General features: G+C 32.1%; 1 protein-coding gene across 1 annotated transcript in view; it reads right to left on the bottom strand.

Annotated features, from left to right (window-relative positions):
- Nucleotides 1–23086: 23086 nt before the first annotated feature.
- itih5 (inter-alpha-trypsin inhibitor heavy chain 5) overlaps nucleotides 23087–25315 on the bottom strand; it is a 115427-nt gene continuing 113198 nt past the window's right edge. Inside the window, exons 14-15 of the mRNA XM_061983542.1 lie at nucleotides 23686–24063; nucleotides 23087–23628 (exon numbers count right to left, since the gene is read on the bottom strand). Of these exons, the coding sequence (XP_061839526.1) occupies nucleotides 23375–23628; nucleotides 23686–24063 (632 nt within the window). The 3' untranslated portion in view covers nucleotides 23087–23374. The remainder of the gene's footprint in view (nucleotides 23629–23685; nucleotides 24064–25315) is intronic.

Below are 25315 nucleotides of genomic sequence, written 5' to 3' on the forward strand. Positions count from 1 at the left end.
GCGTGTCTCTTAATGTGATGTTATGAGCTAGCAAATATAACAACTACACTACCCAGCATGCAACGATAGTGACGAGCATGCGCGGTAGCCCTGAGAAGCGTTGTTGTATGCTGGCAGTTAGAATGTGGTTATGAGCACGCTGTGAGTAAACGTTGAGAACTCAGTTAACACGCCTCGTCTGCATTATTTATAATTAGACAGACAACACACTTAATAGGAGCCATTTTGGGGTCTTTACATAAACACACAAATGGAAATGAAACATCACATATCCCAGCATGCACCGCGCTTCTTCTTCTACGGGGGCGGGTGGTTGCTTACAGTAGAAGAAGAAGCGCTTCCTGTTCTATGGGGCGGGTGCTTACCTTGGCGGTTGCTTGCGTAGAAGAAGAAGCGCTTCCTGTTCTACCGGGAAAAAAGATGGCGGCTGTTTACCGAAGTTGCGAGAACGAAACTTTATGAAAATGAATCTTAATATTAATCCATATATAAAGCGCACCGGGTTATAAGCCGCACTGTCAGCTTTTGAGTAAATTTGTGGTTTTTAGGTGCGGCTAATAGTGCGGAAAATACGGTAATTGCCGATACAGATATATACAGTCATGGAATTAACACATTATTATGTCTAATTTGGACAACCAGGTGTGGTGAAGATAAGGTCCTTTTTTTAAAAAAAATTATAAAATAAAATAAGATAAATAAATTAAAAACATTTTCTTGAATAAAAAAGAAAGTAAAACAATATAAAAACAGTTACATAGAAACTAGTAATGAATGAAAATGAGTCAAATTAACTGTTAAAGGTTAGTACTAGGGATGTCCGATAATGGCTTCTTGCCGATATCCGATATTCCCCAACTCTTAATTACCGATACTGATATCAACTGATACCGATATCAACCGCTACTGATATCAACCGATACCGATATATACAGTCATGGAACTAACACATTATTATGCCTATTTTGGACAACCAGGTTTGGTGAAGATAAGGTCCTTTTTAAAAAAAAAAAAGTAAAATAAAATAATATAAATACATTAAAATCATTTTCTTGAATAAAAAAGAAAGTAAAACAATATATAACTTCTTGCCGATATCCGATATTCCGATATTGTCCAAGTCTTAATTACCGATACTGATATCAACTGATACCGATATCAACCGATACTGATATCAACCGATACCGATATATACAGTCATGGAACTAACACATTATTATGCCTATTTTGGACAACCAGGTATGGTGAAGATAAGGTCCTTTTTTTTAAAAAAAAAAGTAAAATAAAATAATATAAATACATTAAAAACATTTTCTTGAATAAAAAAGAAAGTAAAACAATATAAAAACAGTTACATAGAAACTAGTAATGAATGAAAATGAGTCAAATTAACTGTTAAAGGTTAGTACTAGGGATGTCTGATAATGGCTTCTTGCCGATATCCGATATTCCGATATTGTCCAAGTCTTTATTACCGATACCGATATCAACCAATACTGATATCAACTGATACAGATATATACAGTCATGGAACTGACACATTATTATGCCTAATTTGGACAACCAGGTGTGGTGAAGATAAGGTCCTTTTTTTTAAAAAATTATAAAATAAAATAAGATAAATAAATTAAAAACATTTTCTTGAATAAAAAAGAAAGTAAAACAATATAAAAACAGTTACATAGAAACTAGTAATGAATGAAAATGAGTCAAATTAACTGTTAAAGGTCAGTACTAGGGATGTCCGATAATGGCTTCTTGCCGATATCCGATATTCCGATATTGTCCAACTCTTAATTACCGATACCGATATCAACCGATACTGATACATACAGTGGTGGAATTAACACATTATTATGCCTAATTTGGACAACCAGGTATGGTGAAGATAAGGTCCTTTTTAAAAAAAAAAGTAAAATAAAATAACATAAATACATTAAAAACATTTTCTTGAATAAAAAAAGAAAGTAAAACAATATAAAAACAGTTACATAGAAACTAGTAATGAATGAAAATGAGTAAAATTAACTGTTAAAGGTTAGTACTAGGGATGTCCGATAATGGCTTTTTGCCGATATTCCGATATTGTCCAAGTCTTAATTACCGATACCGATATCAACCGATACAGATATATACAGTCATGGAACTAACACATTATTATGCCTAATTTGGACAACCAGGTGTGGTGAAGATAAGGTCCTTTTTAAAAAAAAAATTATAAAATAAGATAAATAAATTAAAAACATTTTCTTGAATAAAAAAGAAAGTAAAACAATATAAAAACAGTTACATAGAAACTAGTAATGAATGAAAATGAGTCAAATTAACTGTTAAAGGTTAGTACTAGGGATGTCCAATAATGGCTTTTTGCCGATATCCGATATTCCCCAACTCTTAATTACCGATACTGATATCAACTGATACCGATATCAACCGCTACTGATATCAACCGATACCGATATATACAGTCATGGAACTAACACATTATTATGCCTATTTTGGACAACCAGGTTTGGTGAAGATAAGGTCCTTTTTAAAAAAAAAAGTAAAATAAAATAATATAAATACATTAAAATAATTTTCTTGAATAAAAAAGAAAGTAAAACAATATATAACTTCTTGCCGATATCCCGATATTGTCCAAGTCTTAATTACCGATACTGATATCAACTGATACCGATATCAACCGATACTGATATCAACCGATACCGATATATACAGTCGTGGAATTAACACATTATTATGCCTAATTTGGACAACCAGGTATGGTGAAGATAAGGTCCTTTTTTAAAAAAAAAGTAAAATAAAATAACATAAATAAATTAAAAACATTTTCTTGAATAAAAAAGAAAGTAAAACAATTTAAAAACAGTTACATAGAAACTAGTAATGAATGAAAATGAGTAAAATTAACTGTTAAAGGTTAGTACTAGGGATGTCCGATAATGGCTTTTTGCCGATATTCGATATTCCCCAACTCTTAATTACCGATACTGATATCAACTGATACCGATATCAACCGATACCGATATATACAGTGGTGGAATTAACACATTATTATGCCTAATTTGGACAACCAGGTTTAGGGAAGATAAGATTCTTTTTTTTTTTTAAATTATGAAATAAAATAAGATAAATAAATTAAAAACATTTTCTTGAATAAAAAAGAAAGTAAAACAATATAAAAACAGTCACATAGAAACTAGTAATGAATGAAAATGAGTAAAATTAACTGTTAAAGGTTAGTACTAGGGATGTCCGATAATGGCTTTTTGCCGATATCCGATATTGTCCAAGTCTTAATTACCGATACCGATATCAACCGATACCGATACATACAGTGGTGGAATTAACACATTATTATGCCTAATTTGGACAACCAGGTATGGTGAAGATAAGGTCCTTTTTAAAAAAAATTTGATAAAATAAGATAAATAAATTAAAAACATTTTCTTGAATAAAAAAGAAAGTAAAACAATATAAAAACAGTTACATAGAAACTAGTAATGAATGAAAATGAGTCAAATTAACTGTTAAAGGTTAGTACTAGGGATGTCCGATAATGGCTTCTTGCCGATATCCGATATTCCCCAACTCTTAATTGCCGATACTGATATCAACTGATACCGATATCAACCGCTACTGATATCAACCGATACCGATATATACAGTCATGGAACTGACACATTATTATGCCTAATTTGGACAACCAGGTGTGGTGAAGATAAGGTCCTTTTTTAAAAAAAATTATAAAATAAAATAATATAAATAAATTAAAAACATTTTCTTGAATAAAAAAGAAAGTAAAACAATATAAAAACAGTTACATAGAAACTAGTAATGAATGAAAATGAGTAAAATTAATTGTTAAAGGTTAGTACTAGGGATGTCCGATAATGGCTTTTTGCCGATATCCGATATTGTCCAAGTCTTAATTACCGATTCCGATATCAACTGATACCGATATCAACCGATACTGATATCAACCGATACCGATATATACAGTCATGGAATTAACACATTATTATGCCTAATTTGGACAACCAAGTGTGGTGAAGATAAGGTCCTTTAAAAAAAAATTAATAAGATAAATAAATTAAAAAAAATTCTTGAATAAAAAAGAAAGTAAAACAATATAAAAACAGTTACATAGAAACTAGTAATGAATGAAAATGAGTCAAATTAACTGTTAAAGGTTAGTACTAGGGATGTCCGATAATGGCTTCTTGCCGATATCCGATATTCCCCAACTCTTAATTACCGATACTGATATCAACTGATACCGATATCAACCGCTACTGATATCAACCTATACCGATATATACAGTCATGGAACTAACACATTATTATGCCTATTTTGGACAACCAGGTTTGGTGAAGATAAGGTCCTTTTTTTTAAAAAAAAGTAAAATAAAATAATATAAATACATTAAAATCATTTTCTTGAATAAAAAAGAAAGTAAAACAATATAAAAACAGTTACATAGAAACTAGTAATGAATGAAAATGAGTCAAATTAACTGTTAAAGGTTAGTACTAGGGATGTCCGATAATGGCTTCTTGCCGATATCCGATATTCCGATATTGTCCAAGTCTTGATTACCGATACCAACCGATACTGATATCAACCGATACCGATACATACAGTCATGGAACTAACACATTATTATGCCTAATTTGGACAACCAGGTGTGGTGAAGATAAGGTCCTTCTTTTTTTTTTAAATTATGAAATAAAATAAGATAAATTAATTAAAAACATTTTCTTGAATAAAAAAGAAAGTAAAACAATATAAAAACAGTTACATAGAAACTAGTAATGAATGAAAATGAGTCAAATTAACTGTTAAAGGTTAGTACTAGGGATGTCCGATAATGGCTTTTTGCCGATATCCGATATTGTCCAAGTCTTAATTACCGATACCGATATCAACCGATGCTGATATCAATTGATACTGATATATACAGTCGTGGAATTAACACATTATTATGCCTAATTTGGACAACCAGGTATGGTGAAGATAAGGTCCTTTAAAAAAAAATGAATAAGATAAATAAATTAAAAAAAAATTCTTGAATAAAAAAGAAAGTAAAACAATATAAAAACAGTTACATAGAAACTAGTAAGTAATGAAAATGAGTCAAATGAAGTGTTAAAGGTTAGTACTATTAGTGGAGCAGCAGCACGCACAATCACGTGTGCTTACGGACTGTATCCCTTGCAGACTGTATTGATATATATTGATATATAATGTAGGAACCTACCACAATATTAATAACAGAAAGAAACAACCCTTTTGTGTGAATGAGTGTAAATGGGGGAGGGAGGTTTTTTGGGTTGGTGCACTAATTGTAAGTGTATCTTGTGTTTTTTATGTTGATTTAATAAAAAACAAAAAACGATACCGATAATTTCCGATATTTCAAGAACTTCAAGAGGTCGTCACCCGAAATGGTTTTCACTTCACAGGTGTGCTTGAAGCTCATCCGGAGAATGCCAAGCGTGTGCAAAGCGGTGAACAGAGCAAAGGGTGGCTATTTTGAAGAAACTAGAATATAAAACATGTTTTCAGTTAAGTACATAATTCATAGTTGTGACGCCTTCAGTGACAATCTACAATGTAAATAGTCATGAAAATAAAGAAAACACATAGAATGAGAAGGTGTGTACAAACTTTTGGTCTGTACTGTATATGTCAAAGTTATTTTGTCTTATTAGAGAAATCGAATGTGCCGTATTTTCCGGAGTATAAGCCGCACCGGCCGAAAATGCATAATGAAGGAAAAAACATATAAGTCACACTGGAGTATAAGTCGCATTTTGTGGGGAAATGTATTTGATAAAAGCCAACAGCAAGAATAGACATTTGAAAGGCAATTTAAATCCCATGAAATCTTATACGTCTAGTCTCTTACGTGAATGACATCAATAATATTATAATGTGTTCATCATTTCACACATAAGTCACTCCTGAGTATAAGTCGCACCAAACTATGAAAAAAACTGCGACTTATAGTCCGGAAAATACGGTAACAACAACAAAAATGGGGAAAGTAGAGCAAATAGTGTAAAAAGTCTAATAATGACTGAAACACACGAAGCATCAAAGAGGCCTTCGTCTTGTCCTTGGATTTTGATCCTTGATGGAATAAGTTTGGACACCCCTGGTGGATCTACAAACCCCGTTTCCATATGAGTTGGGAAATTGTGTTAGATGTACCGTATTTTCCGCACCATAAGGCGCCCTGGGTTATAAGCCGCGCCTTCAATGAACGGCATATTTCAAAACTTTGTCCACCTATAAGCCGCCCCGTGTTGTAAGCCGCATCTAACTGCGCTAAAGGAATGTCAAAAAAACAGTCAGATAGGTCAGTCAAACTTTAATAATATATTAAAACCAGCGTGATGTGGGCGTGCATGGAGTCGTATATCAACATGGACGAAGCTGCGTGAAAAAAGCCACCCGGCCTCTTCGCGTAAACTTACCTTAACCACTCGCTCACCTTTTCTTCATCCATCCATCCCTTCGAGTTAGCTTTTATGATGACGCCGGCTGGAAAGGTCTCTTTTGGCAAGGTCTTCCTTTTGAATATCACCATGGGTGGAAGTTTCTGGCCATTAGCATGGCAAGCTAGAACCACAGTGAAGGATGACTTCTCATTCCCTGTGGTGCGAATATTCACCGTACGTGCTCCCGTTGTATCCACAGTGCGGTTCACAGGAATATCAGTTGCTGTGAAATAGTAATCCGTGTGCGGATGGAGAGACTGCGTCTTTTCATGAACCGGATCCCTGACGCTTAGTAGGAGCCATTTTGTGGTCTTTACAGATGTAAACACACAAAGGAAATGAAACGTACGGTGATATCCGCGCGCTTTTTCTTCTTCTACGCGGGCGGGTGGTTGCTTACAGTAGAAGAAGAAGCGCTTCCTGTTCTATGGGGGCGGGTGCTTACCTTGGCGGTTGCTTGCGTAGAAGAAGAAGCGCTTCCTGTTCTACCGGGAAAAAAGATGGCGGCTGTTTACCGTAGTTGCGAAATCGAAACTTTATGAAAATGAATCGTAATATTAATCCATATATAAAGCGCACCGGGTTAAAAGCCGCACTGTCAGCTTTTGAGTAAATTTGTGGTTTTTAGGTGCGGCTAATAGTGCGGAAAATATGGTAAATATAAACGGAATACAATGATTTGCAAATCCTTTTCAACCAATATTCAGTTGAATATGCTACAAAGACAACATATTTGATGTTCAAACTCATAAACTTTATTTATTTTTTGCAAATAATAATTAACTTTAGAATTTCATGGCTGCAACACGTGCCAAAGTAGTTGGGAAAGGGCATGTTCACCACTGTGTTACATGGCCTTTCCGTTTAACAACACTCAGTAAACGTTTGGGAACTGAGGAGACACATTTTTGAAGTGGAATTCTTTCCCATTCTTGCTTGATGTTCAACTTAAGTTGTTCAACAGTCCGGGGGTCTCCGTTGTGCTATTTTAGGCTTCACATTTTCAATGGGAGACAGGTCTGCACTACACGCAGGCCAGTCTAGTACCCGCACTCTTTTACTATGAAGCCACGTTGATGTAACACGTGGCTTGGCATTGTCTTGCTGAAATAAGCAGGGGCGTCCATGGTAACGTTGCTTGGATGGCAACATATGTTGCTCCAAAACCTGTATGTACCTTTCAGCATTAATGGTGCCTTCACAGATGTGTAAGTTACCCATGTCTTGGGCACTAATACACCCCCATACCATCACACATGCTGCCTTTTACACTTTGCACCTATAACAATCCGGATGGTTCTTTTCCTCTTTGGTCCGGAGGACACGACGTCCACAGTTTCCAAAAACAATTAGAAATGTGGACTCGTCAGACCACAGAACACTTTTCCACTTTGTATCAGTCCATCTTAGATGAGCTCAGGCCCAGCGAAGCCGACGGCGTTTCTGGGTGTTGTTGATAAAGGGTTTTCGCCTTGCATAGGAGAGTTTTAACTTGCACTTACAGATGTAGCGACCAACTGTAGTTACTGACAGTGGGTTTCTGAAGTGTTCCCGAGCCCATGTGGTGATATCCTTTACACACTGATGTCGCTTGTTGATGCAGTACAGCCTGAGGGATGGAAGGTCACGGACTTAGCTGCTTACGTGCAGTGATTTCTCCAGATTCTCTGAACCCTTTGATGATATTATGGACCGTAGATGGTGAAATCCCTAAATTCCTTGCAATAGCTGGTTGAGAAAGGTTTTTCTTAAACTGTTCAACAATTTGCTCACGCATTTGTTGACAAAGTGGTGACCCTCGCCCCATCCTTGTTTGGGAATGACTGAGCATTTCATGGCAGCTGCTTTTATAGCCAATCATGGCACCCACCTGTTCCCAATTTGCCTGTTCACCTGTGGGATGTTCCAAATAAGTGTTTGATGAGCATTCCTCAACTTTATCAGTATTTATTGCCACCTTTCCCAACTTCTTTGTCACGTGTTGCTGGCATCAAATTCTAAATTAATGATTATTTGTTTATCAGTTTGAACATGAAATATGTTGTCTTTGTAGCATATTCAACTGAATATGGCTTGAAAATGATTTGCAAATCATTGTATTCCGTTTATATTTACATCTAACACAATTTCCCAACTCATATGGAAACGGGGTTTGTATTTTTCCGACTATAAGTCGCAGTTTTTTTTCATAGTTTGGCCGGGGGTGCGACTTATACTCAGGAGCGACTTATGTGTGAAATTATTAACACATTAGCGTAAAATATCAAATAATATTATTGATCTCATTCACGTAAGAGACTAGTCCAGGGGTCGGCAACCCAAAATGTTGAAAGAGCCATATTGGACCAAAAATACAAAAACAAATCTGTCTGGAGCCACAAAAAATTAAAAGCCATATTACATACAGATAGTGTGTCATGAGATATAAATTGAATTAAGAGGACTTAAAGGAAACTAAATGAGCTCAAATATAGCTACAAATGAGGCATAATGATGCAATATGTACATATAGCTAGCCTAAATAGCATGTTAGCATCGATTAGCTCGCAGTCATGCAGTGACCAAATATGTCTGATTAGCACTCCACACAAGTCAATAACATCAACAAAACTCACCTTTGTGCATTCATGCACAACGTTAAAAGTTTGGTGGACAAAATGAGACAGAAAAAGGATAAAACACGTCCTAGAAAGTCGGAGAAAGTTATACATGTAAACAAACTAAGGTGAGTTCAAGGACCGCCAAAATTAGTAGGACAAAACGGCGCTCGCCAAATACTGGAATCAGTGAAGCATGTTTAATATAAACAGTGTGCTTTATAACAATTAGGGAGGTTTGTGTCATGTTTGTCCTCCTACAGAAACCATATTAACACAAAAAATATATATTTTTTGCCCTCATCTTTTTCCATTTTTCATACATTTTTGAAAAAGCTCCAGAGAGCCACTAGGGAGGCGCTAAAGAGCCGTCTAGAGCCGCGGGTTGCCGACCCCCGGACTAGACGTATAAGCATACTTGCCAACCCTCCCGAATTTTCCGGGAGACTCCCGAAATTCAGCGCCTCTCCCGAAAACCTCCCGGGACAAATATTCTCCCGAAAATCTCCCGATTTGAAGCCACGCCCCCTCCAGCTCCATGCGGACCTGAGTGAGGACAGCCTTTTTTTTTATGACGGGAGGACAACAGGGTGACAAGAACTAAATCATCCAGACGAGAGATAAATTGTATGATTATGTTTATCTTACCTAAAAATAAATATATTTATTAATTTACAAAAAAAACAACTAAATACATGTTTACTATATTTTGAAAACAACAATAATTGTATCTTTATTTGTATTTTTTCCTGACTCCTTATTACATCCAGCCATAGAATTATACATTAAAATAATCATATTTGAAATAATTGATTTTAAATCATCATAATTAATTTAAAATGACCATATTTAATTATTAAAATAATTGCTTATTTATCAACAACTTTAGCCTTTATTAATTTACAAAATGTATTGATTTATTAATGTATTAATTTACAAAAAAAAACAACTAAATACATGTTTACTATATTTTGCTAAAAACATCAAAAATAATTGTATTTTTATTTGTATTTTTCATGACGGGAGGACAACAGGGTGACAAGAACTAAATCATCCAGACGAGAGATAAATTGTATTATTATGTTTATCTTACCTAAAAATAAATATATTTATTAATTTACAAAAAAAACAACTAAATACATGTTTACTATATTTTGAAAACAACAATAATTGTATCTTTATTTGTATTTTTTCCTGACTCCTTATTACATCCAGCCATAGAATTATACATTAAAATAATCATATTTGAAATAATTGATTTTAAATCATCATAATTAATTTAAAATGACCATATTTAATTATTAAAATAATTGCTTATTTATCAACAACTTTAGCCTTTATTAATTTACAAAATGTATTGATTTATTAATGTATTAATTTACAAAAAAAAACAACTAAATACATGTTTACTATATTTTGCTAAAAACATCAAAAATAATTGTATTTTTATTTGTATTTTTCATGACGGGAGGACAACAGGGTGACAAGAACTAAATCATCCAGACGAGAGATAAATTGTATTATTATGTTTATCTTACCTAAAAATAAATATATTTATTAATTTACAAAAAAAACAACTAAATACATGTTTACTATATTTTGAAAACAACAATAATTGTATCTTTATTTGTATTTTTTCCTGACTCCTTATTACATCCAGCCATAGAATTATACATTAAAATAATCATATTTGAAATAATTGATTTTAAATCATCATAATTAATTTAAAATGACCATATTTAATTATTAAAATAATTGCTTATTTATCAACAACTTTAGCCTTTATTAATTTACAAAATGTATTGATTTATTAATGTATTAATTTACAAAAAAAAACAACTAAATACATGTTTACTATATTTTGCTAAAAACATCAAAAATAATTGTATTTTTATTTGTATTTTTCATGACGGGAGGACAACAGGGTGACAAGAACTAAATCATCCAGACGAGAGATAAATTGTATTATTATGTTTATCTTACCTAAAAATAAATATATTTATTAATTTACAAAAAAAACAACTAAATACATGTTTACTATATTTTGAAAACAAAAATAATTGTATCTTTATTTGTATTTTTTCCTGACTCCTTATTACATCCAGCCATAGAATTATACATTAAAATAAACATATTTGAAATAATTGATTTTAAATCATCATAATTAATTTAAAATGACCATATTTAATTATTAAAATAATTGCTTATTTATCAACAACTTTAGCCTTTATTAATTTACAAAATGTATTGATTTATTAATGTATTAATTTACAAAAAAAAACAACTAAATACATGTTTACTATATTTTGCTAAAAACATCAAAAATAATTGTATTTTTATTTGTATTTTTCATGACGGGAGGACAACAGGGTGACAAGAACTAAATCATCCAGACGAGAGATAAATTGTATTATTATGTTTATCTTACCTAAAAATAAATATATTTATTAATTTACAAAAAAAACAACTAAATACATGTTTACTATATTTTGCTAAAAACACCAAAAATAATTGTATTTTTATTTGTATTTTTTCCTGACTCCTTATTACATCCAGCCATAGAATTATACATTAAAATAATCATATTTGAAATAATTGATTTTAAATTATCATAATAATTCATTTAAAATGACCATATTTAATTATTAAAATAATTGCTTGTTTATCAACAACTTTAGCATTTATTAATTTACAAAATGTATTAATTTATTAATGTATTAATTTACAAAAAAAAAAAAACTAAATACATGTTTACTATATTTTGCTAAAAACATCAAAAATAATTGTATTTTTATTTGTATTTTTCATGACGGGAGGACAACAGGGTGACAAGAACTAAATCATCCAGACGAGAGATAAATTGTATTATTATGTTTATCTTACCTAAAAATAAATATATTTATTAATTTACAAAAAAAACAACTAAATACATGTTTACTATATTTTGCTAAAAACATCAAAAATAATTGTATTTTTATTTGTATTTTTTCCTGACTCCTTATTACATCCAGTCATAGAATTATACATTAAAATAAACATATTTGAAATAATTGATTTTAAATTATCATAATAATTCATTTAAAATTACCATATTTAATTATTAAAATAATTGCTTGTTTATCAACAACTTTAGCATTTATTAATTTACAAAATGTATTAATTTATCAATGTATTAATTTACAAAAAAAACAACTAAATACATGTTTACTATATTTTGCTAAAAACATCAAAAATAATTGTATTTTTATTTGTATTTTTCATGACGGGAGGACAACAGGGTGACAAGAACTAAATCATCCAGACGAGAGATAAATTGTATTATTATGTTTATCTTACCTAAAAATAAATATATTTATTAATTTACAAAAAAAAAAACTAAATACATGTTTACTATATTTTGCTAAAAACATCAAAATTAATTGTATTTTTATTTGTATTTTTTCCTGACTCCTTATTACATCCAGCCATAGAATTATACATTAAAATAAACATATTTGAAATAATTGATTTTAAATGATCATAATTAATTTAAAATGACCATATTTAATTATTAAAATAATTGCTTGTTTATCAACAACTTTAGCTTTTATTAATTTACAAAATGTATTAATTTATTAATGCATTAATTTACAAAAAAAACCAACTAAATACATGTTTACTATATTTTGCTAAAAACATCAAAAATAATTGTATTTTTATTTGTATTTTTCATGACGGGAGGACAACAGGGTGACAAGAACTAAATCATCCAGACGAGAGATAAATTGTATTATTATGTTTATCTTACCTAAAAATAAATATATTTATTAATTTACAAAAAAACCCCAACTAAATACATGTTTACTATATTTTGCTAAAACATCAAAAATAATTGTATTTTTATTTGTATTTTTCATGACGGGAGGACAACAGGGTGACAAGAACTAAATCATCCAGACGAGAGATACATTGTATGATTATGTTTATCTTACCTAAAAATAAATATATTTATTAATTTACAAAAAAACACAACTAAATACATGTTTACTATATTTTGCTAAAAACATCAAAAATAATTGTATTTTTATTTGTATTTTTTCCTGACTCCTTATTACATCCAGCCATAGAATTATACATTAAAATAAACATATTTGAAATAATTGATTTTAAATTATCATAATTAATTTAAAATGACCATATTTAATTATTAAAATAATTGCTTGTTTATCAACAACTTTAGCATTTATTAATTTACAAAATGTATTAATTTATTAATGCATTAATTTACAAAAAAAACAACTAAATACATGTTTACTATATTTTGCTAAAAACATCAAAAATAATTGTTTTATTTGTATTTTTCATGACGGGAGGACAACAGGGTGACAAGAACTAAATCATCCAGACGAGAGATACATTGTATGATTATGTTTATCTTACCTAAAAATAAATATATTTATTAATTTACAAAAAAAAAAAACTAAATACATGTTTACTATATTTTGCTAAAAACATCAAAAATAATTGTATTTTTATTTGTATTTTTTCCTGACTCCTTATTACATCCAGCCATAGAATTATACATTAAAATAAACATATTTGAAATAATTGATTTTAAATTATCATAATAATTCATTTAAAATTACCATATTTAATTATTAAAATAATTGCTTGTTTATCAACAACTTTAGCATTTATTAATTTACAAAATGTATTAATTTATCAATGTATTAATTTACAAAAAAAACAACTAAATACATGTTTACTATATTTTGCTAAAAACATCAAAAATAATTGTATTTTTATTTGTATTTTTCATGACGGGAGGACAACAGGGTGACAAGAACTAAATCATCCAGACGAGAGATAAATTGTATTATTATGTTTATCTTACCTAAAAATAAATATATTTATTAATTTACAAAAAAAAAACTAAATACATGTTTACTATATTTTGCTAAAAACATCAAAATTAATTGTATTTTTATTTGTATTTTTTCCTGACTCCTTATTACATCCAGCCATAGAATTATACATTAAAATAAACATATTTGAAATAATTGATTTTAAATGATCATAATTAATTTAAAATGACCATATTTAATTATTAAAATAATTGCTTGTTTATCAACAACTTTAGCTTTTATTAATTTACAAAATGTATTAATTTATTAATGCATTAATTTACAAAAAAAAACAACTAAATACATGTTTACTATATTTTGCTAAAAACATCAAAAATAATTGTATTTTTATTTGTATTTTTCATGACGGGAGGACAACAGGGTGACAAGAACTAAATCATCCAGACGAGAGATAAATTGTATTATTATGTTTATCTTACCTAAAAATAAATATATTTATTAATTTACAAAAAAAACCCAACTAAATACATGTTTACTATATTTTGCTAAAACATCAAAAATAATTGTATTTTTATTTGTATTTTTCATGACGGGAGGACAACAGGGTGACAAGAACTAAATCATCCAGACGAGAGATACATTGTATGATTATGTTTATCTTACCTAAAAATAAATATATTTATTAATTTACAAAAAAAACCAACTAAATACATGTTTACTATATTTTGCTAAAAACATCAAAAATAATTGTATTTTTATTTGTATTTTTTCCTGACTCCTTATTACATCCAGCCATAGAATTATACATTAAAATAAACATATTTGAAATAATTGATTTTAAATTATCATAATTAATTTAAAATGACCATATTTAATTATTAAAATAATTGCTTGTTTATCAACAACTTTAGCATTTATTAATTTACAAAATGTATTAATTTATTAATGCATTAATTTACAAAAAAAACAACTAAATACATGTTTACTATATTTTGCTAAAAACATCAAAAATAATTGTTTTATTTGTATTTTTCATGACGGGAGGACAACAGGGTGACAAGAACTAAATCATCCAGACGAGAGATACATTGTATGATTATGTTTATCTTACCTAAAAATAAATATATTTATTAATTTACAAAAAAAAACAACTAAATACATGTTTACTATATTTTGCTAAAAACATCAAAAATAATTGTATTTTTATTTGTATTTTTTCCTGACTCCTTATTACATCCAGCCATAGAATTATACATTAAAATAAACATATTTGAAATAATTGATTTTAAATTATCATAATTAATTTAAAATGACCATATTTAATTATTAAAATAATTGCTTGTTTATCAACAACTTTAGCTTTTATTAATTTACAAAATGTATTAATTTATTAATGCATTAATTTACAAAAAAAAAAAACTAAATACATGTTTACTATATTTTGCTAAAAGCATCAAAAATAATTGTTTTATTTGTATTTTTCATGACGGGAGGACAACAGGGTGACAAGAACTAAATCATCCAGACGAGAGATAAATTGTATTATTATGTTTATCTTACCTAAAAATAAATGTATTTATTAATTTACAAAAAAAACAACTAAATACATGTTTACTATATTTTGCTAAAAACATCAAGAATAATTGTATTTTTATTTCTATTTTTTCCTGACTCCTTATTACATCCAGCCATAGAATTATACATTAAAATAAACATATTTGAAATAATTGATTTTAAATTATCATAATTAATTTAAAATGACCATATTTAATTATTAAAATAATTGCTTGTTTATCAACAACTTTAGCCTTTATTAATTTACAAAATGTATTAATTTATTAATGTATTAATTTACAAAAAAAAACAACTAAATACATGTTTACTATATTTTGCTAAAAACATCAAAAATAATTGTATTTTTCATGACGGGAGGACAACAGGGTGACAAGAACTAAATCATCCAGACGAGAGATAAATTGTATTATTATGTTTATCTTACCTACAAATAAATATATTTATTAATTTACAAAAAAAAACAACTAAATACATGTTTACTATATTTTGCTAAAAACATCAAAAATAATTGTATTTTTATTTGTATTTTTTCCTGACTCCTTATTACATCCAGCCATAGAATTATACATTAAAATAAACATATTTGAAACAATTGATTTTAAATGATCATAATAATTAATTTAAAATGACTATATTTAATTATTAAAATAATTGCTTGTTTATCAACAACTTTAGCATTTATTAATTTACAAAATGTATTAATTTATTAATGTATTAATTTACAAAAAACAACAACTAAATACATGTTTACTATATTTTGCTAAAAACATCAAAAATAATTGTATTTTTATTTGTATTTTTTCCTGACTCCTTATTACATCCAGCCATAGAATTATACATTACAATAAACATATTTGAAATAATTGATTTTAAATTATCATAATAATTCATTTAAAATGACCATATTTAATTATTAAAATAATTGCTTGTTTATCAACAACTTTAGTATTTTATTCATTACATTTTGAAGCTCTCAGAAGCCAAATTATGTTATATTCCTTAATATTTATTTATGCAAGTTTGAAGTATCAATTATCTAATTTCATGGGATTTAGCGATTAGGAGTGACACGTAAACATATAGCATGTTCTATATGTTATAGTTATTTGAATGACTCTTACCATAATATGTTACGTTAACATACCAGTTGGTTATTTATGCCTCATATAACGTACACTTATTCAGCCTGTTGTTCACTATTCTTCATTTATTTTAAATTGCCTTTCAAATGTCTATTCTTGCTGTTGGCTTTTATCAAATACATTTCCCCCCAAAAATGCGACTTATATATGTTTTTTCCCTTCTTTATTATGCATTTTCGGCCGGTGCGACTTATACTCTGAAAACTACGGTAAGTAAATGACACCTTCTAGAAGTTCTTGTGTCATTTATTGACTTCTGTTACATTCACCACAGACACATTAGCCATTTCCCTGAAACTTCAGCTTTTTCTTCAAAACATTCCAAATGCCGGCCATTTTACGTTGTATATTTGCACGTTACAGTATTTATTCTCATCATTTATGTGTACCGTATTTTTCGGACTATAAGTCGCATTTTTTTTCATAGTTTGGCTCCAGTGTGATTTACATATGTTTTTTTCCTTCTTTATTATGCATTTTCGGCAAGTACGACTTATACTCTGAAAAATACGGTACTTGACTTTTTTTTTTTTTTCATACCGCAATTTAGTGATGTGTCCGGCAACACCGATGCATCGGCGCATGCGTCGAGCTCATAGAGCAAAACCCTGTGTCGGTTTTAGAAAGTCACGTGACCGATCATGAGCTGTTTTGGTCACGTGACCGATACGCCAACTGTGTCGCCTCCTCTGTGCCCTGTGAGCGGCTCTTTTCTACAGCCGGAGAAATAATAACTAAGAAGAGAAATTGTCTAAAATGTAATACGTCGGAAAAACTTTTTTTTTAAATTTTTTTTATAAAAATGTGTAAAAAATAAAATTAAAAAAATACCCAGTCCACAATCATCCACAACACGTTCTCTTAGATTTCCATGTTATGATACATGTTCACATTATTTATTGACTGTATCTAAAAAAGATACAAATATATTTTTATTTAAATGAAGATATGAAATAATCCTAAATGAAATACGATGACTTGGTTTATATTATTGTATATACTAGGGCAGGGGTCACCAACGCGGTGCCCGCGGTCACCAGGTAGCCCGTAAGGACCAGATCAGTCGCCCGCTGGCCTGTTCTAAAAATAGCTCAAAGAGCAGCACTTACCAGTGAGCTGCCTCTATTTTTTAAATTGTATTTATTTACTAGCAAGCTGGTCTCGCTTTGCTCCACATTTTTAATTCTAAAAGAGACAAAACTCAAATAGAATTTGAAAATCCAAGAAAATATTTTAAAGACTTGGTCTTCACTTGGAATAAGCGGTAGAAAATGGATGGATGGATGGGTCTTCACTTGTTTAAATAAATTCATTTATTTTTGACTTTGCTTCTTATTACTTTTAGAAATACAATTTTAGAGAAAAAATACAACCTTAAAAATGATTTTAGGATTTTTAAACAAATATACCTTTTTACCTTTTAAATGTCTTCCTCTTCTTTCCTGACAATTTAAATCAATGTTCAAGTAAAAATTTTTTTTTTTTTTAATTGTAAAGAATAATAAATATTTTAGCTTCTGGTTTTTCGACGAAGAATATTTGTGAAATATTTCTTCAAACATACTATGATTAAAATTCAAAAAAATTATTCTGGCAAATCTAGAAAATCTGTAGAATCAAATTTAAATCTTATTTCAAAGTATTTTGAATTTCTTTTAAAATTTTTGTTCTGGAAAATCTAGAAGAAATACTGATTTGTCTTTGTTAGAAATATAGCTTGGTCCAATTTGTTAAATATTCTAACAAAGTGCAGATTGGATTTTAACCAATTTAAAACATGTCATCAAAATTCTAAAATGTATCTTAATCAGGAAAAATGACTAATGATGTTCCATAAATTCTTTTTTTATTTTTTTCAAAAAGATTCAAATTAGCTAGTTTTTCTCTTCTTTTTGTCGGTTGAATTTTGAATTTTAAAGAGTCGAAATTGAAGATAAACTATGTTTCAAAATTTTATTTTTATTTTTTTCGTGTTTTCTCCTCTTTTAAACCGTTCAATTAAGTGTTTTTTTCAACATTTATTCTCTACAAAAAACCTTCCGTAAAAGGAAAAAAATGACGGAATGACAGACAGAAATACCCATTTTTTTATATATATAAATGTATTAATTTAGCTATTCTTGTTTAAATCACACTTACGTGTAACTTACAAATGACAATATATTTATTTATTGAAGTGTGTATCAAACTGGTAGCCCTTCGCATTAATCAGTACCCAAGAAGTAGTTTTTGGTTTCAAAAAGGTTGGTGACCCCTGTACTAGGGCATCAAATCAGTGTCAGTTGAGTCGGTCCATAGGTTGCCTGTAGGGATTTTTAATGTCCAGCAGATGTCAGTATTTAGTGACACAGTATCGACACAGTATCAATATAGTTTTGCAATGTGTCCAAACGCTTCATGACGCCTCATCAACCCATCACTACCGCAATTGTTAAAAGACTTGAATTATTTTATTGTCAATGTAGTTTTGTATCTTTTTATAAGTGATCTCTGGCAGTGGTCGCCATGGTGCTTCTTACAGGATCATCCTTGGTCAACTGTCACCGTAAATAAAGACAATTGACACATGAGTCGCTGTGTGCTGGTGAATTACACACATGTGTGTGTGTGTGTGTGTGTGTGTGTGTGTGTGTGTGGGCGGGGCCAGTGGCACTGTGACCTCCACCTGATGACAAGTTATCGCAGCCCCCTGCATGTCAAGGGGTTAGTTAGCGGGGCCGGTCGTCGCGGCAACCAGGTGTGATCTTGAGCGTGATGACGCCACGTTCAGGACACGCTGACAGACTGGGAATAAAACACGCCGGTCACTCCTAAGTTCGTTTGGATGACGTACACAAAAACCCCAAAGCGGGGAAGTTGTCACGTTGTGTAAATGGTCAATAAAAACAACAAATCCTTTTCAACTTTTTTCAAGACTGCAAAGACAAGATATTTAACGTTCCAACTGGTAAACTTTATTTTTTGAACGTATTAGCTCATTTGGAATTTGATGCCTGCAACATGTTTAAAAAAATTATTTTGAACATCCCACATCATCAAAAGGTTCAGAGAATCTGGAGAAATCACTGCACGTAAGCAGCAAAGCCAAAAAAACAACATTAAATGCCTCAGGCTGTACTGCATCAGAAAGCGACATCAGTGTGTAAAGGATATCACCACATGGGCTCAGGAACACTTCAGAAAACTACTGTCAGTAACTACAGTTTGTCGCTACATCTGGAAGTGCAAGTTAAAACTCTCCTATGCAAAGCGAAAGCCGTTTATCAACAACACCCAGAAACGCCGTCGGCTTCGCTGGGCCTGAGCTCATCTAAGATGGACTGATACGAAGTGGAAAAGTGTTCTGTGGTCAAATAGTTTTTGGAAACTGGACGTCGTGTCCTCCGGACAGAACCATCCGGATTGTTCTAGGTGCAAAGTGTAAAAGGCAGCATGTGTGATGGTATGGGGGTGTATTAGTGCCCAAGACATGGGTAACTTACACATCTGTGAAGGCACCATTAATGCTGAAAGGTACATACAGCAAGATATGTTGCCATCCAAGCAACGTTACCATGGACGCCCCTGCTTATTTCAGCAAGACAATGCCAAGCCACGTGTTACATCAATGTGGCTTCATAGTAAAAGAGTGCGGGTACTAGACTGGCCTGCCTGTAGTCCAGACCTGTCTCCCATTGAAAATGTGTGGAGCATTATGAAGCCTAAAATAGCAGAAGGGAGACCCCCGGACTGTTGAACAACTTAAGCTGTACATCAAGCAAGAATGGGAAAGAATTCCACTTCAAAAATGTGTCTCCTCAGTTCCCAAACGTTTACTGAGTGTTGTTAAAAGGAAAGGCCATGTAACACAGTGTGACAACATTTTGCAATGTGTTGCTGCCATTAAATTCTAAGTTAATGATTATTTGCAAAAATGTGAACATGAAATATCTTGTCTTTGCAGTCTATTCAATTGAATATAAGTTGAAAAGGATTTGTTGTATTCTCTTTTTATTGACCATTTACACAACGTGACAACTTCACTGCTTTTGGCTTTTGTAGGTTAGAAATGATTAATGAATACCATTAATATCAAGAGTAAGATGCAAGATTCATTGTTATTATTTGAGTGTGGAGATGTCTGATAATGGCTTTTTTGCCGATATCCGATATTCCGATATTATCCAACTCTTAATTACTGATACTGATATATACAGTGGTGGAATTAACACATTATTATGCCTCATTTTGTTGTGATGCCCCGCTGGATGCATTAAACAATGTAACAAGGTTTTCCAAAATAAATCAACTCAAGTTATGGCAAAAAAAAATGCCAACATGGCACTGCCATATTTATTATTGAAGTCACAAAGTGCATTTTTTTTTTTTTAACATGCCTCAAAACAGCAGCTTGGAATTTGGGACATGCTCTCCCTGAGAGAGCATGAGGAGGTTGAGGTGGGCGGGTTGGGGGGGGGATTTTTGGTAGGGGGTAGCAGGGGGTGTATATTGTAGCGTCCCGGATGAGTTAGTGCTGCAAAGGGGTTCTGGGTATTTGTTCTGTTGTGTTACGGTGCGGATGTTCTCCCGAAATGTGTTTGTCATTCTTGTTTGGTGTGGGTTCACAGTGTGGCGCACATTTGTAACAGTGTTAAAGTTGTTTATATGGCCACCCTCAGTGTGACCTGTATGGCTGTATGGCTTTTGACCAAGTATGCATTCACTTGTGTGTGTGAAAAGCCGTAGATATTATGTGTTTGGGCCGGCACGCAAAGGCAGTGCCTTTAAGGCAGCGTTTCTCAAAGTGTGGGGCGCGCCCCACTGGTGGGGAATAGAGACATGACAGGTGGGGCGCGAGGAACGGGAGGAAATTTCACTTTAAATTTTTTTTTAAAGTTATTATATTCTTAGATTATTTTTTTTACTATGCTTTCATTTTCTATACACACTGTAAATCACTTTGTGATTCTGTCTGTAAATAAATGGAAATTACCGGTACTTATTTTTACTGTAGGCTTTAAATTTCTCGGTAGGAGCGAAAGTTTGACAGACATAGCAACAGTAACTAATGGGGGCGGGGCTAAGCGGAACAAACTTTCGCGCGGATGGGTAGCAGGCTGTGTGGACCACAATTACACAAATATATACATTTGTGACTCGCACCTCAAAGGTCGTCGAGCCAGAGCCAGCGCCTGCAGAGAAACAAAAATGTGACGGGCACACACTGTGTCATTCACCGGGAAGCACTCGCGTCAAGGCAGCTCAGCCCCGAACTCAATGAGGTTTTAACAGATGTTGTGAGCGCGGTAAATTTGATCAGAACACGACCACTGAAAGTGCGACTGTTCTCTGCACTGTGTGAGGAAATGGGAGCTGATCATACAGCCGTGCTGTTTCACAGTGAAGCAAGGTGGCTCTCCTGGGGGAAAGTGCTGTCACTTGCCCTGTCTTGCCAAATGCATAGCTCCTCCTTTTTTTTGTTGCAAAGATTGCCAAGTGGCACTTTTATTTGATTTATTATTGAACTTGATGCAAGTTATTTGATTTATTATTGAACTTGATGCAAGTTATAACACTTTTTTTTAATTTATTATTGAACTTGATGCAAGTTATAACACTTTTGTTTTATTTATTATTGAACTTGATGCAAGTTATAACACTTTTTTTGATTTATTATTGAACTTGATGCAAGTTATAACACTTTTTTTGATTTATTATTGAACTTGATGCAAGTTATTGGATTTATTATTGAACTTGATGCAAGTTATTTGATTTATTATTGAACTTGATGCAAGTGATAACACTTTTATTTGATTTATTATTGAACTTGATGCAAGTTATAACACTTTTTTGGATTTTTTATTGAACGTGATGCAAGTTATAACACTTTTATTTGATTTATTATTGAACTTGATGCAAGTTATAACACTTTTTTTTATTTATTATTGAACGTGATGCAAGTTATAACAGTTTTTTTGATTTATTATTGAACGTGATGCAAGTTATAACACTTTTTTTGATTTATTATTGAACGTGATGCAAGTTATAACACTTTTGTTTTATTTATTATTGAACTTGATGGAAGTTATTTTATTTATTATTGAACTTGATGCAAGTTATACCACAGCTGCACAGTTATTTTATTTATTATTGGACTTAATGTTATTTTATGTTATTGAGTTTGAATGTATACAACTTGATGTTCAATAAATTTGAAAATGTTAAAGCTTGGCATTAGCGCTCTGTTGGGGAGATGGGGGCAGGCGGGGCTTGAAAACTCCCCCTTGTCCAAAGTGGGGGATGACAAAAAAAGTTTGAGAACCACTGCTTTAAGGTTTATTGGCGCTCTGTACTTCTCCCTACGTCCGTCTACATAGCGGTGGTTTAAAAAGTCATACATTTTACTTTTGAAACCGATACCGATAATTTCCGGTACATTTTAAAGCATTTATCGGCAGTCCGGTATTATCGGACATCTTTATTTGAGTGTGCCCCGGGACCCTGTGTAGTGGATAAGTTGGGGCCCTGAGGTAAAAAAAAAAGATAAAGAACACCTGCTAAAAACAAACATTTTATTTACACGTATCAAATGATTACAGTATAAAAATCTGAGTTAATTATAAAGTTAATTAAAAAACTGAGAGTACTAACTTTGGTACTCTACAGTCCAGTACCAAACGGGCGGTGTGAGTGCAGATAAAAACGGTACCTCTTAATGAGCGAGACGTCACGCCCGGTTGGAGCCGTGCGCTCGCTCCCCCGTGTCAAACATGTGCGGCGCCACATAGTCCTGGTACTGTCCGTCTATGAGCTTGGCGCCGTTGTTCCTGGCGAACCAGCAGTCCACGCTTTGAGCGCCGCTGTAGATGCGGCGCCTCTTCCGGACCACCGGCACCGAGCGGCCCCTCACCTTCAGGAGCGCCGAGGGCTCCCCGTCCTTTTCTCCTGCGGCGAGCGCCACCTCCTCGTACAGGAACTGACCTGTAAAGAGGGGAAAGGTCACGAGCGGACAAAATGACAGGAGGTGGCGCCGCCTACCCAGGAGGCCGTGGCAGCCGCGTGACAGCCCCTCGCTGTCCTGGATGTAGAAGCCCAGGTGGTCTCTCTGGTGGGGGGCGGGGTTCTTGTAGTGGTGCAGCAGGATCACGAAGCTGACGTCGCCGCCGACGCCCACCGTCACGTTGGACTTGGCCACGATGGCCACCGAGAGGGCGCCGCTGTCCACGGAGACGCTGGAGCGGCAGGGCAGCACCAGGCGATCCCGCCCGTCCAGGATGACCTTGTTGGGCGTCACCTCGATGTAGGCGCGCCTGGGCCGCTCCACCACGATGGTGACGCTGCTGAAGTATGTGCGCCGCTGCTTGTGGCTGCCGGGCGGGGGCGGGGCGCCGATGAGTTTACCGTTCACCGTCACGCCTGAAGAGAACACCTTGACAATTGTGGCTCACAACTAACATCATACTTACATCATATTCATCAATTTGATCTTCAAATATGTATCATATTTGCATCCATAACAAGTTTGCAGTAAATATATCGTCATATTTGCACCAATCAATATGTATCATATTTGCATCCATAACATGTTTGCAGTAAATATATTGTCATATTTGCACCAATCAATATGTATCATATTTGCATCCATAACAAGTTTGCAGTAAATATATCGTCATATTTGCACCAATCAATATGTATCATATTTGCATCCATAACATGTTTGCAGTAAATATATCGTCATATTTGCACCAATAAATATGATGTTCAAATATGTATCATATGTGCAACAATCCCTATCATGTTTGCAGTAAATGTGTCGTGTTTGCAATTTCAACAATCAATATGTATCATATTTGCATCCATTATAAGTTTGCAGTAAATATATCGTCATATTTGCAACAATCAATACGATGTTCAATATATGTATCATATTTACATCACTCCACATCATATTTGCAGTAAATATATCGTTATATTTGCATCAATCAATATGATGTTCAAATATTTATCAATTTGATGTTCAAATATGTATCATATTTGCATCCATAACAAGTTTGCAGTAAATATATCGTCATATTTGCACCAATCAATATGTATCATATTTGCATCTATAACATGTTTGCAGTAAATATATCGTCATATTTGCACCAATCAATATGTATCATATTTGCATCTATAACATGTTTGCAGTAAATATATTGTCATATTTGCACCAATCAATATGTATCATATTTGCATCTATAACATGTTTGCAGTAAATATATTTTCATATTTGCACCAATCAATATGTATCATATTTGCATCAATAACATGTTTGCAGTAAATATATCGTCATATTTGCACCAATCAATATGTATCATATTTGCATCTATAACATGTTTGCAGTAAATATTTTGTCATATTTGCACCAATCAATATGTATCATATTTGCATCCATAACATGTTTGCAGTAAATATATCGTCATATTTGCACCAATCAATATGTATCATATTTGCATCCATAACATGTTTGCAGTAAATATATCGTCATATTTGCACCAATCAATATGTATCATATTTGCATCCATAACATGTTTGCAGTAAATATATCGTCATATTTGCACCAATCAATATGTATCATATTTGCATCCATAACATGTTTGCAGTAAATATATCGTCATATTTGCACCAA

The sequence above is a fragment of the Nerophis lumbriciformis genome, linkage group LG25 (genome assembly GCF_033978685.3).
Source record: "Nerophis lumbriciformis linkage group LG25, RoL_Nlum_v2.1, whole genome shotgun sequence".
NCBI classification, from domain to species: Eukaryota; Metazoa; Chordata; class Actinopteri; order Syngnathiformes; family Syngnathidae; genus Nerophis; species Nerophis lumbriciformis.